The sequence below is a fragment of the Ornithodoros turicata genome, chromosome 6, assembly GCF_037126465.1.
Source record: "Ornithodoros turicata isolate Travis chromosome 6, ASM3712646v1, whole genome shotgun sequence".
Lineage (NCBI taxonomy): Eukaryota > Metazoa > Arthropoda > Arachnida > Ixodida > Argasidae > Ornithodoros > Ornithodoros turicata.
In genome coordinates, this window is record NC_088206.1 from 60808342 (window position 1) to 60821080 (window position 12739).

At 47.0% G+C, this 12739-nt stretch overlaps 1 protein-coding gene across 5 annotated transcripts in view; it reads left to right on the forward strand.

The window, feature by feature from the left end:
* Nucleotides 1-12739, forward strand: part of LOC135396874 (uncharacterized) — a 151384-nt gene that overhangs the window by 135710 nt on the left and 2935 nt on the right. For all 5 annotated transcript variants that reach the window (XM_064628084.1, XM_064628085.1, XM_064628082.1 and 2 more), the window contains 5 exons: nucleotides 5925-6178; nucleotides 6229-6374; nucleotides 10532-10610; nucleotides 11285-11349; nucleotides 11896-12081. In XM_064628084.1, the coding sequence (XP_064484154.1) occupies nucleotides 5925-6178; nucleotides 6229-6374; nucleotides 10532-10610; nucleotides 11285-11349; nucleotides 11896-12081 (730 nt within the window). The remainder of the gene's footprint in view (nucleotides 1-5924; nucleotides 6179-6228; nucleotides 6375-10531; nucleotides 10611-11284; nucleotides 11350-11895; nucleotides 12082-12739) is intronic.

Here is a 12739-nt window from a genome sequence, read left to right on the forward strand (position 1 = left end):
TGCAAGTGTTGGTGCTGGACTGCGGTCACCATTGTGGGCATGCATACGAGTTTGTCTGTCCTCCGGCGAGTCACAGACGCCAGCTTGAAACAATAAGATGGCGTTGACGCATCTTTTTTCACATTTAAAATGTTTAAAGGAACAGTGTGGAGCTGTTGACTAAGGATCGATAGGAGGGAGAGAGTGCAGACTAGCTGGTACATGATCACAGGAAGAAAAACCAGAGACACAGTGACAAAAAGGGGAGGGGGTGAACAAACATCAACACTTGGTGGGACGTTAGTGTTCATCCTGTTTCTGTCTCCCTGTCTCTAGTTTTTCTCCCTGTTGACCGATGTTTGGACTAACAACAACTTTATTGTGAGATGATGAATGGGGAGTTTCATCGCCAGGGGCAATATGTTTGGACTAGGGTTCCGTTCAACTCTGAGCTACTTATAGATGCCAAGTCTAGAATTTTGACCAGCCGAATGGTGCAGTTTTTGTGATAAACAAGAAAAGCAAACCACATGCTCACGTGCAGTTTCAGTTTCACAGTGGTGTAAGCATGAGCTACGAACACCTCGGCAGATGTCACAAGAGTGTGTGGCACAGAAAAGGGTGAACATGATAAAAAGTAATTAGCAAGTTTGTTTGGAATCAGATGCTTGGTTGCTTGGTAGAACAGAAACTGAAAGTTGCCAATAGCGACATTATGGAAGAGAAGGTGAATACAGTAAAATTTAATTGTAAGTAATTAGCTGCACATTTGATTGAAGTTTTTTCGTGCTGTGACACTGAGCATCGTAAGAAATCGTGCAACAGTGTCTGGGTGGCTTTGGCTTTGGTCCGAACAGTCACTTTGAGGCAATAGAGTGGCCCGTCGTCTCTTCCCTATGTGTTGCTTGTGGTTGAGGAACCAGTCCTTGGACAGCTTGTGAAAGCACACCATGAATCCTCTGCATCTTCTCAAATATCAAATATGAAGACTATATGGAGGAAGCCCAGCATAATTTAGTTTCATAACATTATTCTACGATGCAGCTGGTGCCCTGCTGTGCCAAAATGTAGCGTAGGTTACGTAGAACCTACTGAAAATAAAACATTTCGAAGTTTTTGTGTTTCTTAGTAGCCAATCGGAACTTACTTTCTGGATGTCGTGTGTAGTAGACTGGCGGGACTACAATGACAGGAGCCATGTAGCGGTGCCGTAGCCAGAAAAATATTTCTGCAGGGGTTCTAGGGGCACCTTACATGGGAAAGGAGGGTTTGCCCCTCGTTTCTTTTTCCCAAATGCACTACCAAAGGTTTCGGGAGGGGTTTGAACCCTCAGGACCTCCCCCCCCTCTCTGGCTATGTCAGTGCCATGTAGCGCCCGCTAAATACCCACCTTCATCTTCAGCGAGCTGCATTGTCATTGGCATCGTCTCACCGCCTGGGCGAGAGCCCAGGCTTTCGTTTTCGTTCCGAAGCCTGTCATTAAAACCGGTTCCATTGTAAAGCTTGGTTGTCCACTAAATTGCTCTATGACCTCTTTTTGTACCTGTTGGCTAAGTAAGTAGTATCTTAGCCAGGGATTCGCCTTATGTGCTTCTCGAAATGCTTGCTGACGACATACATACCCTCCTCTTGTGAATGTGGTGCTGACGTGATGATTATGACGTCACCTCTTCCTACTCTCAAGGTGTCTACCAACCTGGAAAACCTTGGGTTATCAGGGAACTTTGATGCGACTGGAAAAGTCAGGGGATTGTCAGGGAGTTTGCCAAAAAGCAGCTGAAGGGAGGGAGAATCGCAGACAAGTGCCGTGGCGATGCGCAGCGAATCGCGAGTGCCGATCGGTGGAAAGTATGGCAGCCACAGTAATACTCAATAAATGATCTGTCTATTTTGAGGGACTTGTATCAAAACGTAGCAGCAAGAAACAACTTCCCTTTTGTTTGCGTCAGGGAATTCGCTTGAAATAGTCAGTGAAAACCTGGAAAAGTCAGGGAATTTGAAGGCTGCAATTTGGTAGACACCCTGACTCTAACTTTGAGAACTATGACACCTGAGCACACTCAAATAAAATAAAATAAAATTAAAACCTTTTGAATAGATATAATGCTAATGCAAGTTAAAAGGTTATTTGTAGTAGGCACGGGCCGATTTTTTGGACAGCATCCTTGACATGGAATGCTCCATAAAACCAATGTGCTCTCACTTCCGATGCTTCGTACCATTCCCAATGTAGCTGCATCATTCTGTACACAAGGCACCTCAGATTCCTCTGATTTTTTGGACTACTCCTCTCCCGACAGCCAGTAGCGCGACGAGCAGTGCGTTTCATGCCAGGGTATTGAATCCCTTCCCCACCAACCTTCCATCCACGCTTCAACCTTCATCCACCTATCTGTCCAACTTCGTCGTCCTCGGCCCCGAAGTCTAACTACGAACCGGTATTTCGCGCATCGACAGCTGAAATTTGAAGGAAAGGTGTGTTAAAGGAGCAATCAGCTGACATTTAACGTGGTTCGAAACCTTGTCTCATCTGTCCATCAGGAGCCACTGCGCGAAAAAAAAAGAAAAAGCTTTCGCCTTTCGACCGTGCGCAATCAGTTTTACAAAAACAGTCTGGGAAGCCAGCCGCGGAGGGCCGACCCGACCCTCGTGTGACGTCGGCAAGTCCCCGTGCCCTTTCTTTCCTTCTTTCATTTTACGTCATGACTCATGAGTCACGCCAGGGGAATAGGCTACGTCACGACGAACCCTTCTCCACCTGGAATCTCGCACGCGTGCACCGGGTCTATCTACGCGTGTCGTTCTCTCGCACAGTATAACAGACAATCTAGTTTTGAGGAGCATGACATTGGGTGACCAATCGGCCAGCGCATCTGGCAACATTGCCCCTCGAAGGTCTATATCCGTTACCTCACCGCAGCTGCTGACAGGCAGTCTTCTAATGTGGGTAGATTGTGGAGACGCGCGCTCTTGCTAGGAGACGGAGGCAGGAGCGCCCGGTGATGTCACGTTCTCTTGGAGAATTCCGAAACTATGAAGTTTCTTACCATTAACCATACGTGCTCTTTCGAAAATTAGCAGAAGCGCGTAATGTTCACTAGCAGCGTTTGGGCCGAGTCTTTGAGTAGGGTTGATTTATAATAGGAAGTAGAATATTTAAAAAAAACATAGTTTGTAGTGGCACTCTTACTTTCTGTACACAAAAAAGTGCAGAATAACTCCAGGTACTACTAGTTACGACGTTCGGTCAATACGGAAGAGGTCCAATTAGGGCTGGTCTCTCCGTGTAAACAGCAGAAACGTTTTAGGGGTGGGGAGCGCAAGAGAAGGTGGGTCGTGCTTCTACCACCCGACTCCATGGCACAGGAATTTTCCCAGTACACCCAACCCCCTAATGCCCCCAAAATTGGACCCCCCCAAAAGAAAAAAAAAAAAAAGATACCGACCAGGAAGGCGTAAGGCCAAAGACGCCAGAGAGTAAGCAGCAGGGATGGACACCAGCACCCCCTGAGATGAACCTCCTGCGAAAATGCCTGTCATGCCGATGCCAAATGAATCGGCCAAGAAGAACAAGTCATGTACCGTGGCACGAATGAAACCGCCTAGTCGCACAGTTGTACGCGACTTTACATTGCTCTCCTCCTTTTGGCATAGTGCCCTTTTCGTCACCGTCCGTCGCGTTGCGTCTCTTCCGGCTGAAAATAGGGTACCTCTCACTCCCGCAACGTTTTCCGCCTGCCCTGCCATTTCTACCCCCCAAGAAGTTACGATCTTCGCGCATTGAAAAGGTGCTCTTCGCGTCACGCTTTTGAAGCAGACGACGCAACCGCCCGCCTGATCGTCTGCTATGCTGGCCACCGAACGCGGACGCATGCACCGGCGTTCGCTCTTGAGAGAAGCACATGTGAGAGAGATACAAAACTGAACACGCGGTTCGGTCTTCAGGTGTTCGTCGTAGTACGTGCGGTACACTTACGTGGAAGATAACAAGCTCGGTCGCTGCCACAGGCAGCTGTGAGTGTGTTGTCTACGTGCGTGTGTGTGAATATGGGGCTACGCAGACAGGTAGGAGAGGCGTTTCGCCAGTTTCGTTCGCTTATCGCGTGCCGCAGAAGATAACCGCGAGCACGGCGCAGAGGATACGTGTGCTTTAGCATCAGTGTCGTAGATTGCACAGTTTTGGACATCTAGTTTTGCAAGACGGTCTTTGGGCACCGCACGAAATGGGTGGTCAACAAAAATATATGAGGCAGCTGTTAGTCACCTCCCCTTGTTTGCAGTCCAGAACCCCCTGCACCCCCCTAAGACCCTCCTCCCAAATGTTCGGCGACACCCCCTAACATTTTTACCTGTCTACCCCCCTACAGGGGGTGCCATTGCTATTTCAGCTTTAGACAAATGTGGATAATGTTATGTTAAGCTGTTAAGACGTAACCATAATAATGACCCCCCCCTTCCAATATTGTGCCCCCCACCATGCTTGGGATTCTGGATAAACCACTGCCCTGCTTGTGCGATAGGCTTTCATAGACTGTTGTCTTAGTGAGGATTTAGTAAACACATTTTCGTAGAGAGCAAGGCGTGCTCGTCTTCTGCATATTTATATGAGTTTGCCCGATGAATAACACCAACACCACTCTGGTTGTAGTCAAACCAACCCGGTCTGTGTCTTCTGTTACCTCCGCGTTTTGTGTGGTAGCCCTTTGTTATGTGCGTCATGGAGAAGGCAAACTACGCGTCCACATAAAAGCAAATTAGGGGGAAATATTATGTTAATATGTTAGGTGTTGTGTTAAAATATGTTTTGAGCTCATGGTTGGAAACGTTGCAAGATAACTCTAATGCTAAAAAGCACGTGCGTGTTGCATCTCTGTTTGGTTTGAAATAGTTTTTTTTTCATATTTATTGGTTTTATTTTTTACGCATCGATTTATACGGTGATTTATTTTTTGTAACATTTTCCCGGTTTTGAACAGAGTGACGCTACACTAGTTGAGGCCAGTGTCCAGTCTAGTCCAGTTTCTCGATGCCGGCGATGCCTGTTACTGTTAAAGTACAGCTTCTAATATTGAAACTACAAAACTGTATCAGAAATACGCATTCGTTACCACTTTTCGTGATTTATTTGTAAGAAAAGTAGACTGTATTTTCTCTGTGTGGTGTCACACAACACGAGCGTCACGTTGCGTCACATTGGGATTTGTCTCCGAAATATTTTACTGGCTGTAGCCAGTGGCCTCAGCCGTGCAACCTACCCGCGTGACTGCATTGCACGGTTTCCGAGCGCTGCTGTCGAGAAAGAACAAAAGCTCATTTTCTCGGTAATTACAAATTATCCTGAAGTCTAAAAGCGGAAAGTGGAAGAGTTTCCTTGTTACAGACAGACCACCTTACCTCGAAGATTTTATTACTCCGGTTTAGGAACATACTACATTTTGGAACATCCACGCCAAACTCCTTTGGAAAGTGCGCGTTTTCTGAGAAAATCAGTTTACGAGAATGGGGCGCAGCGGCGGCGAGCTCTCCCAGCTCCTCCTCCTGGCGTGCTGTGACGTCAGCTCATCCGAGCACTTTTATTGGCTGCCGAGAATCGTCTCCCACAGTGCGGGAGCAAGGCAACCGATCGACCGCTCTGTGACAAGGGACGCGCGGCCCCAAATATAACCGCAAAAAAGAAAGCGGCAAAGAAGGCGCGCGTCTTACTATTGGACGGATGAGATGACGTCACAGACTGACAGCCAATAGATGCAGCTTTTCTGACTCGCGAGATAGAAAACTCTCTTGCGCGCTGCGCTCGTGCTGTTTGCGCGAATGTGTGTGTAATCCTAATTTCTACTCCTGACGTTTTTCTTGGGCCATTCCACGTTCCTTTGAGATGCCACCCTCCTGGTTTCTCGGTAATGAAGACGGTATAGTTTCAGTTTGCCGATGTTCCTTTACCGCAGAATTGATCAGCCAATGGGAAGCGCTGCTGACGGAGCTTCAGCGCCGTCAGTCTACCACGCAAAAGAGTACAGAGTCCAGTGGAAACCAGCCCCAACAGCAGGAAGCAGACGTGCTCAGCGACATAGCTGCCCTGCGTGCTGAACTCGATGCACTGGCTAGGCTGGTGAGAAAGCCCAGCCCCAAAATGAGCAGTGATCTTGCTTCAGAGGAACATGACCTGCCTAGGATGGAGCAGCGGGTGCAGGAGCTCAAGGTGAGTGTCAGGGTTTACCCTAAAACCGCGAATGACGTAGAGGAGTGCAGGTGGCATTATCGTCGTTACACGGCATCCGGGAGTCCCTGCTTGAGGTGAAGCTGAAGGTGCATAGACTGACAGCTGAGGGTGGATCTCCCTGCTTCAGGGAGCACGTGCAGGACCTGTATCGCCAATGGGACGATGCGTACGAAATGTGAGTTCTTTCTGTTTTCACCGGGACTTCGGTCACGTGCTTCTGAGAACCGACAGCGGACATGCGCCTCTGATGCTGTCGCCCGAGGCAGCGCGTCCGATGAAAATTTTATCTCGTTAACTATGCCATGAAGAGAGAGAGAGAGAGCAATTTTTGTTCAATCAATAGCCGCCAGCAAATAGCAGACGATCTCAAACACCGCACATCCTGTGACTATCATTGGGTAGTGTGTGGAATTTGTGTGATTTCCATTGGCTATCCACGCACCATATGACGACTTGTCTCCATTGCTGTGATTGGCGGACTCTTAATTTGGGATGTGGCAGTTGGGTTCACGTCCACGTCACGCCGATTAGCGGTCAGGCTCGTCGTCTGGATGACGTTGGCACTGCTTAGGGTGGGTGCTACGTCATGGGAACGAGAGCAAGTTGGCCGAGGACCTCTCGAGCGAGTGCGGTGGTTTGGCGGCAGTGGTTTGGGGTAGGAGATCTCGCTCAATAATTCACGTTTGTGTAAAAATGTTTGCCGGTGAATGTCGTAATTATATGCATAAGCAAAGGCGATTTTAAACGGGAAGTGCAAGTCAGTCCCTCGGCACAAGAAGCGCAACTACGTGTTGTCGGAAAGAAGGATGAAAGATTGCATACGTATTGTCCCCCGCGTCGGATCAACGGCCGCGAGGGCGTACGGTAAATACAGGCCTGTTTATGAATCAGATGCCATGAGGATTCTCCTCCGCAGATTTGAGAGCGGGCATATCCATGCCCCCCACGCGTAAGGTAGGCTCTTTCTCTCTCTCTCTCTCTCTGTCTCCATTACGACTTCAGTGCTCAATGCAGAAAAGGTTCTTTCACAAAGTAGACACAGCTTTATGGTGTTTTTAACAGGGTATGTTATGGCGTTGAGATGGTCGCGTCCACCGCAGACTATCGCAGACTCCTGCCTTCCCACAAGGAGCCTCCGACCTGCCACGATATCGTTCTCGCGTAGAAGCAGACAAAGCAGGTCGATGCCGTTACAGCCTGGGTAGCGGTATACTCGTATGGGTGTTACACATTTGTAGCGAAAGAGTCTAAATGGGTCCATCAGCGTGACCCAGGTACAATCGAAGGACACAAATCTTAGGTCACGCAGGCGAAGCGGACGATGTTTCTGCGAACGACACGAACACGTTTTGTCAGCTGGTCTTGTAACGGCTTCCGCAACCAAGAGACGCCCCATCTCGAACAATGGACCGGAACATGAGATCCGTAACGACTGCAAAATGGAAAGAAGTTCACGACAGTCGTGCAACTGTCATTTCATCTTGCTCTTTTCATCGTCTCTAGGAGCGGTCACCGTCGACACGGTCAGCTAGGCCTAACTCGTTCCATCATTACCTGCATGCGAAATGCAGACGAGGGAGCAAACCGAAACATTTCGAACGAGTACGCTTTTGAAGCCCTTGGACACATGTAACAGGGTGTCCAACACGGATAAAAAATATTTTATTGCACATCATAAATCAGCCGACACAAGTCAGGCTTAGACTTGCTACTCTTGTGCTATTCTCGCGACCCTGTGGAATGTTCGGTTGTGTGACAGGCTGCCATCGAGTCGCACACGCTTCCAGTTGACGTGTGTCCGTCCGCGCTACCTCTTTCCGCGCCCTTTACGGACGGTGTCCTTCTTTCTTGCTGTTGTCGTGGTCCAGAAATCACGTTTCTGCTCTATTTCCCTCTCGAAATCTTCCATTCTCCCGCTATAAATATAGAATTTGACGGTGCGTAAGTTTCACGTGAGAGGAAACGAATGGATGGATACGGTGCCTCGTCCCCCTCATTCTAAACTATCGGTTCGTTCTATAATATCTGTATTTACACCGTATAAAAGTCATTCAAGAACAGAAAAAAAAAAAAAAGAAACTACGTATTGCGAGGTCAGCTCAGCATCTCAGCCGCATCACACTCGGTTGAGCAAAAAGAAAGAAAAAGGAGGACAGGGAAAGCTCTAATTCGCACATCTCAACAATTCGCCTCCATTAACCCAATACGAACGGGTATGTGAGAGAAAGAGAGAAGGCCGAAAAGGGCGCCTCATGAGGAGAGGGGAGTTTCGCCGTAGTTGAACGAACGGCATCTGGCGTCTTCGTTGTCATCGTCCTCGTGCGTTCCTGTGTGTCTGGCTTGCGTAGCTTCTCAGCTGTCGCTTGGGCTTTGAAGACGTGTCGTGAGCTGCTGCTTCCACTTAGGACATTCCGTTTGCTTCTCTGCCTACGCCTGATTCCCGCAGATGGCCAGGGGCCGAAGGTGATTCTCTCGCCGTTTTTATGTGCTAAGGTTATCCGTCGTTGTACCGGTTTGGCGAGTGTACGTCGTTGTTCCCCCGAAGGAATGGTGAAAAGTTGGGCTGTTTCTCCGGCGTTTCGTTTTCACGACGGTGGGCGTACGTGTGTTTTAGGAGTGAAAGTGCATGTCTGTTAGTGGGTGCTCATCTTGTGTGCGAGGTTTGTAATGCGTCGTCTGCATGCGGAGTTTTCGAGTTCGTCTGCTAGGTTTCCAGTTCTGTGCGTGCGTGTCCACAGTTTTGCTGTACACGTCACTAATTTTCCGTCCTCCTGGCCTCCTCGTCTGTAATACCTTTGAGTGCGAGCAGGGGGAGGTTCGGGTTCAGTCTCTTCACCTTCTGTCCAATCATCCATTTTATCCTTCATTACTGTCAAGTTCCCACATTAAGGTGTTACAAATGAACTACGCTGACTGCAAATCTTGTTCGCTTGCGTCTCTTTTCGTGGTGTCAGCTTCTTTGCGGGAGCTGATAGCTGTGGATGTGGTTTCGTTTTCTCTGCGTGGGCGATACCATTGTCGATTCTGCTGACTCGTTCTCGTTAGATTTTTCCGATATTTCTTTTGCGAACATTGTGTGACACGCTTTCTGACAAAGATTATCTGATTAGCAATGACCCTCTATACTGGTGTGGTTAACGTTCGCCGCGCGTGCGGTTAACAAAGATTGCAGAAAAGATTATTCGCGGTTAAGTCTGGCGGACGAGCAAGGAAGACAACTGCCGTCGCGAATATCTTCGCCGTATTACTTCTCGTGGTATAGAAAACGTGTTGTATCCACACATGGGAAGTACATACACGATAGTCGTGCTGCAGTGACTGTGGTTTTTGAGAGGTCCCGTAGTCATCTCGATAATACCCATCCAACACCTGCGGTGTCTGCTGCCTTTTGCTCTCTCTCTCTCTCTCTCTTTTTTCCTCTCTGGCAGGGTTTTCTTTTTTTTTTTTTTTTTTTGGGTGGGGGGGTTACTGGAAAAATCACTGTCTGTAACTCCCTCTGTGCTTTCGATTTTTGATAAAGCTCTGCGAGTGAGATATTCTTCGTACTTTTTTTAAATTTACCAACCAGCATCAGTATTCACATTGCAAAGTGCAAATATAGGAGAGTCTTCTCTTCTGGCACACTCTTAAGATGCTCTCACATATGAGAGGATCCTGTTAACCTATTCATAAATATGCATTCAGAAATGTGTGTGTTGGTTTGAGTACACGTCCACAAGCTTCCCAATAATTTTCAAACTACTTGCATTCATCTGATGATGTCTGTGATAGATTGGTACGAGATCATCCTAGCTTTCCAGGATTATACTCCACGCACCATAGTTTTTGTGTGTGGCAGGAGCACATCTTGTCTTCTCTGTAGGGCATGTTATTGTCTAGGGACACACAATACTTCGTGACCATGCAAAAGCAACTATAAAAAAGGAATGGATCTATGAAAGTTGCTGCCCTGTAACCCCTACTGTTGTGTTCAGGGTCATGGGGGGGAGTAAGGCGGTCGCCTTAGGCCCCGCGCTTGCATAGGCCCCGCGCACAAAGCCCTCAACCAGGGATTACTTTTCGTGTGAAACAGGCCCCGCACACCCCTAGCACCGGCCCTGGTTGTGTTCCATACATTTCGTTCTCAGAGGGCACTAAGCTTCTCCTCACAAGCGAGTAGCAAAGACCCTCAATGCAAATTTTCTTGCTTATTGCAATCTTTCACTTTTTGAGCACATTTATGCATACTAACAAGCTGTGTTTGTACATATGTACAGACCAGCAGAACAGTTTAGAATTTATGGGTCCCATTACACTTTTGCATGTCCTGACTTCCTCTGTGCAATTTTTCAGGAGTGGTGCCAAGCTGACGGAGCTCCAAGCAATGAAGAACCAGTGGGGTGCTGAGAGCCAGGATGCTTTGTCTGAAAGGGTGAGATTCCCTGATAGAAATAATAGAGGGTCACAGAATGACTGGGCAATGCTGAAACTTGTATCTTTTGCTGAGTATCTGTTTGTAGTTTCCATAGGACTAATGCAAACCTTGGTATTTTTTGGAGTTCCTGTGGCAAACTGTCTGTTACCGTAACTCGTTCCGAACTGCAGCAGCAGTACTGAAAGTGTTTCTTATTATGTTATGTAACGCTGCAAAAGTATAGCCGTTTTCGGGCTTCATGTTTTCTGTAAAAATGGAGGAAAGGGTGGGGTAAAAATCGAGTGTGGTTTCAGGACCCGTAAAACGGTAAAACCAGGCGATACTGGTTGGGGGGAGCAGATTTTTGGGTTGAAAATAAAAAAGAAGTGCCTCTTGCATTTTCGATTAATATGGGGTACAGAACGACAGTGCTGAATTGTATGCATGCACGACCGTACTTCACTGCACATAATAGTGGCTGAATTGGCACTTTGCCAAGTTAGCTTTCATGTTTTACCCCAGGTTACAATGATGTAAATTGGGGTAAAAATAGGTTTTACCAGGTTTTACCCTGAAACACAAAGCCTTATGCATATCCGATACCAACTGTGTTACACACCGTAATCTTTGACCCACGATGATTGCCATGCAAGTTATCAGTCATACAGGGATTTCCATTTTGGTGTTTGTAGGTTGCTGCGCTCGAGGACAGCACAGTTGTGACATCGGAGAAGAAGGTTACGTCTGAGAACAGCAGGTAGGAGTTGCTTTTGTGAGAGGTACTGGGACAGGCAGACGTTGTGTCAGTAATGACTGATAATGCCTAACAAACAAAACAGACAGTAGAACATGGTCGTAAAAATATGAATGTGATGTCATAAATTGTATGTATGACAGAAAACTGCTCTCCAGCATCAACATTTTCATTTCGGGGGAGTCATAGTGTAAAAACGATAGTTCGGCATGGCACAAGCAAGGGACTGTGCCCTCGCCTGTAAGCTATGCAAGTGAACTCCGCTATGACAGTTAGTCGGCAAAGATAGTAACTGGGTTACAGTCACTCTTTTTGAAATGCAACTTGTTAAAGTAACTTTAATGTTTAATGTTAAAGTACTTTAATTATTTACTTTAATCAAAAGTGATAACTAGCAATAGCTACAAGTTAGTTTTATAGAAGAGTGCAGGAGAAGAACCTGCTGCAAGTAAATAATGGCTTTCTCTTAAATTTTAATTTTTGCATATTTTACATGAACTGGTACCAGCGCTCAGATTTTTTTTTACCTCTGTGATATTTGAAATGCAGATCTCCCACATCCAAGCCATCATCCAAGGACGATCCACCGAGCGGTCGTCGTCTGTGGCGTATCTTGAAAGCTGCCCTTCCCGTCCAAGTTGCATTGGTGCTGCTCTACTGTGTGGCATGTCTGATGGAACCTCACTGTTGTGACCTCCTCAACAACTTTCATGCTTCATTTGGACCACAGCTCAGGTATGACGAGTTGCATAGAGAAAAGAGAGAATTCAGAATCGTATTCCGTATCCTATGTGGGAACGGATATTCAGTTTCAATGGCGACTCGTGAGCAATCAGTTTGGAACACCGTGCTCAGTTAAAGAATGACATTAAGACATTAATATGCTCAGTGAATCATTTCCAGAATTTCAAATTATCCATGTAATTTGTTAGCAGTTCAACAAATTGGCAGCAGTCCTAATGTTCCCATTTCCGTGCACACGTTGGCATCCACCTTCTTCTCCCCTGTCGCAAACGTCGCGTTGCATCAGCAGAGAGACCGCAAGTTTTTTTCTGTCTGACTCCAGGGCTGGACTCGAAGGCATTTCTAGAGTTGCACTGCAGTTGCCAAGACATGGTCATATAATCTGGTTGTTTTTGTGTTGCCCTTATCTGTTTTGTGATCTTTTGTCCTGGTTCCAGTCATTTTTATCAAATGTGGCACTGACAATCCTGGGCTTATTGAAAAGGAAGTCAATCAGGCCACAAATATGGGGATACGGAACCAGCAAAATTTAATAGCCGTGAATGTGTGCCAGTTTGCAAAAAAATTGGGGCAGCAAAATTAAAGGGTTTTACTGTATCCAATGTGGTCATCCATACTGTCGTGTTTTCGTGTGACAGGAGATTGACCA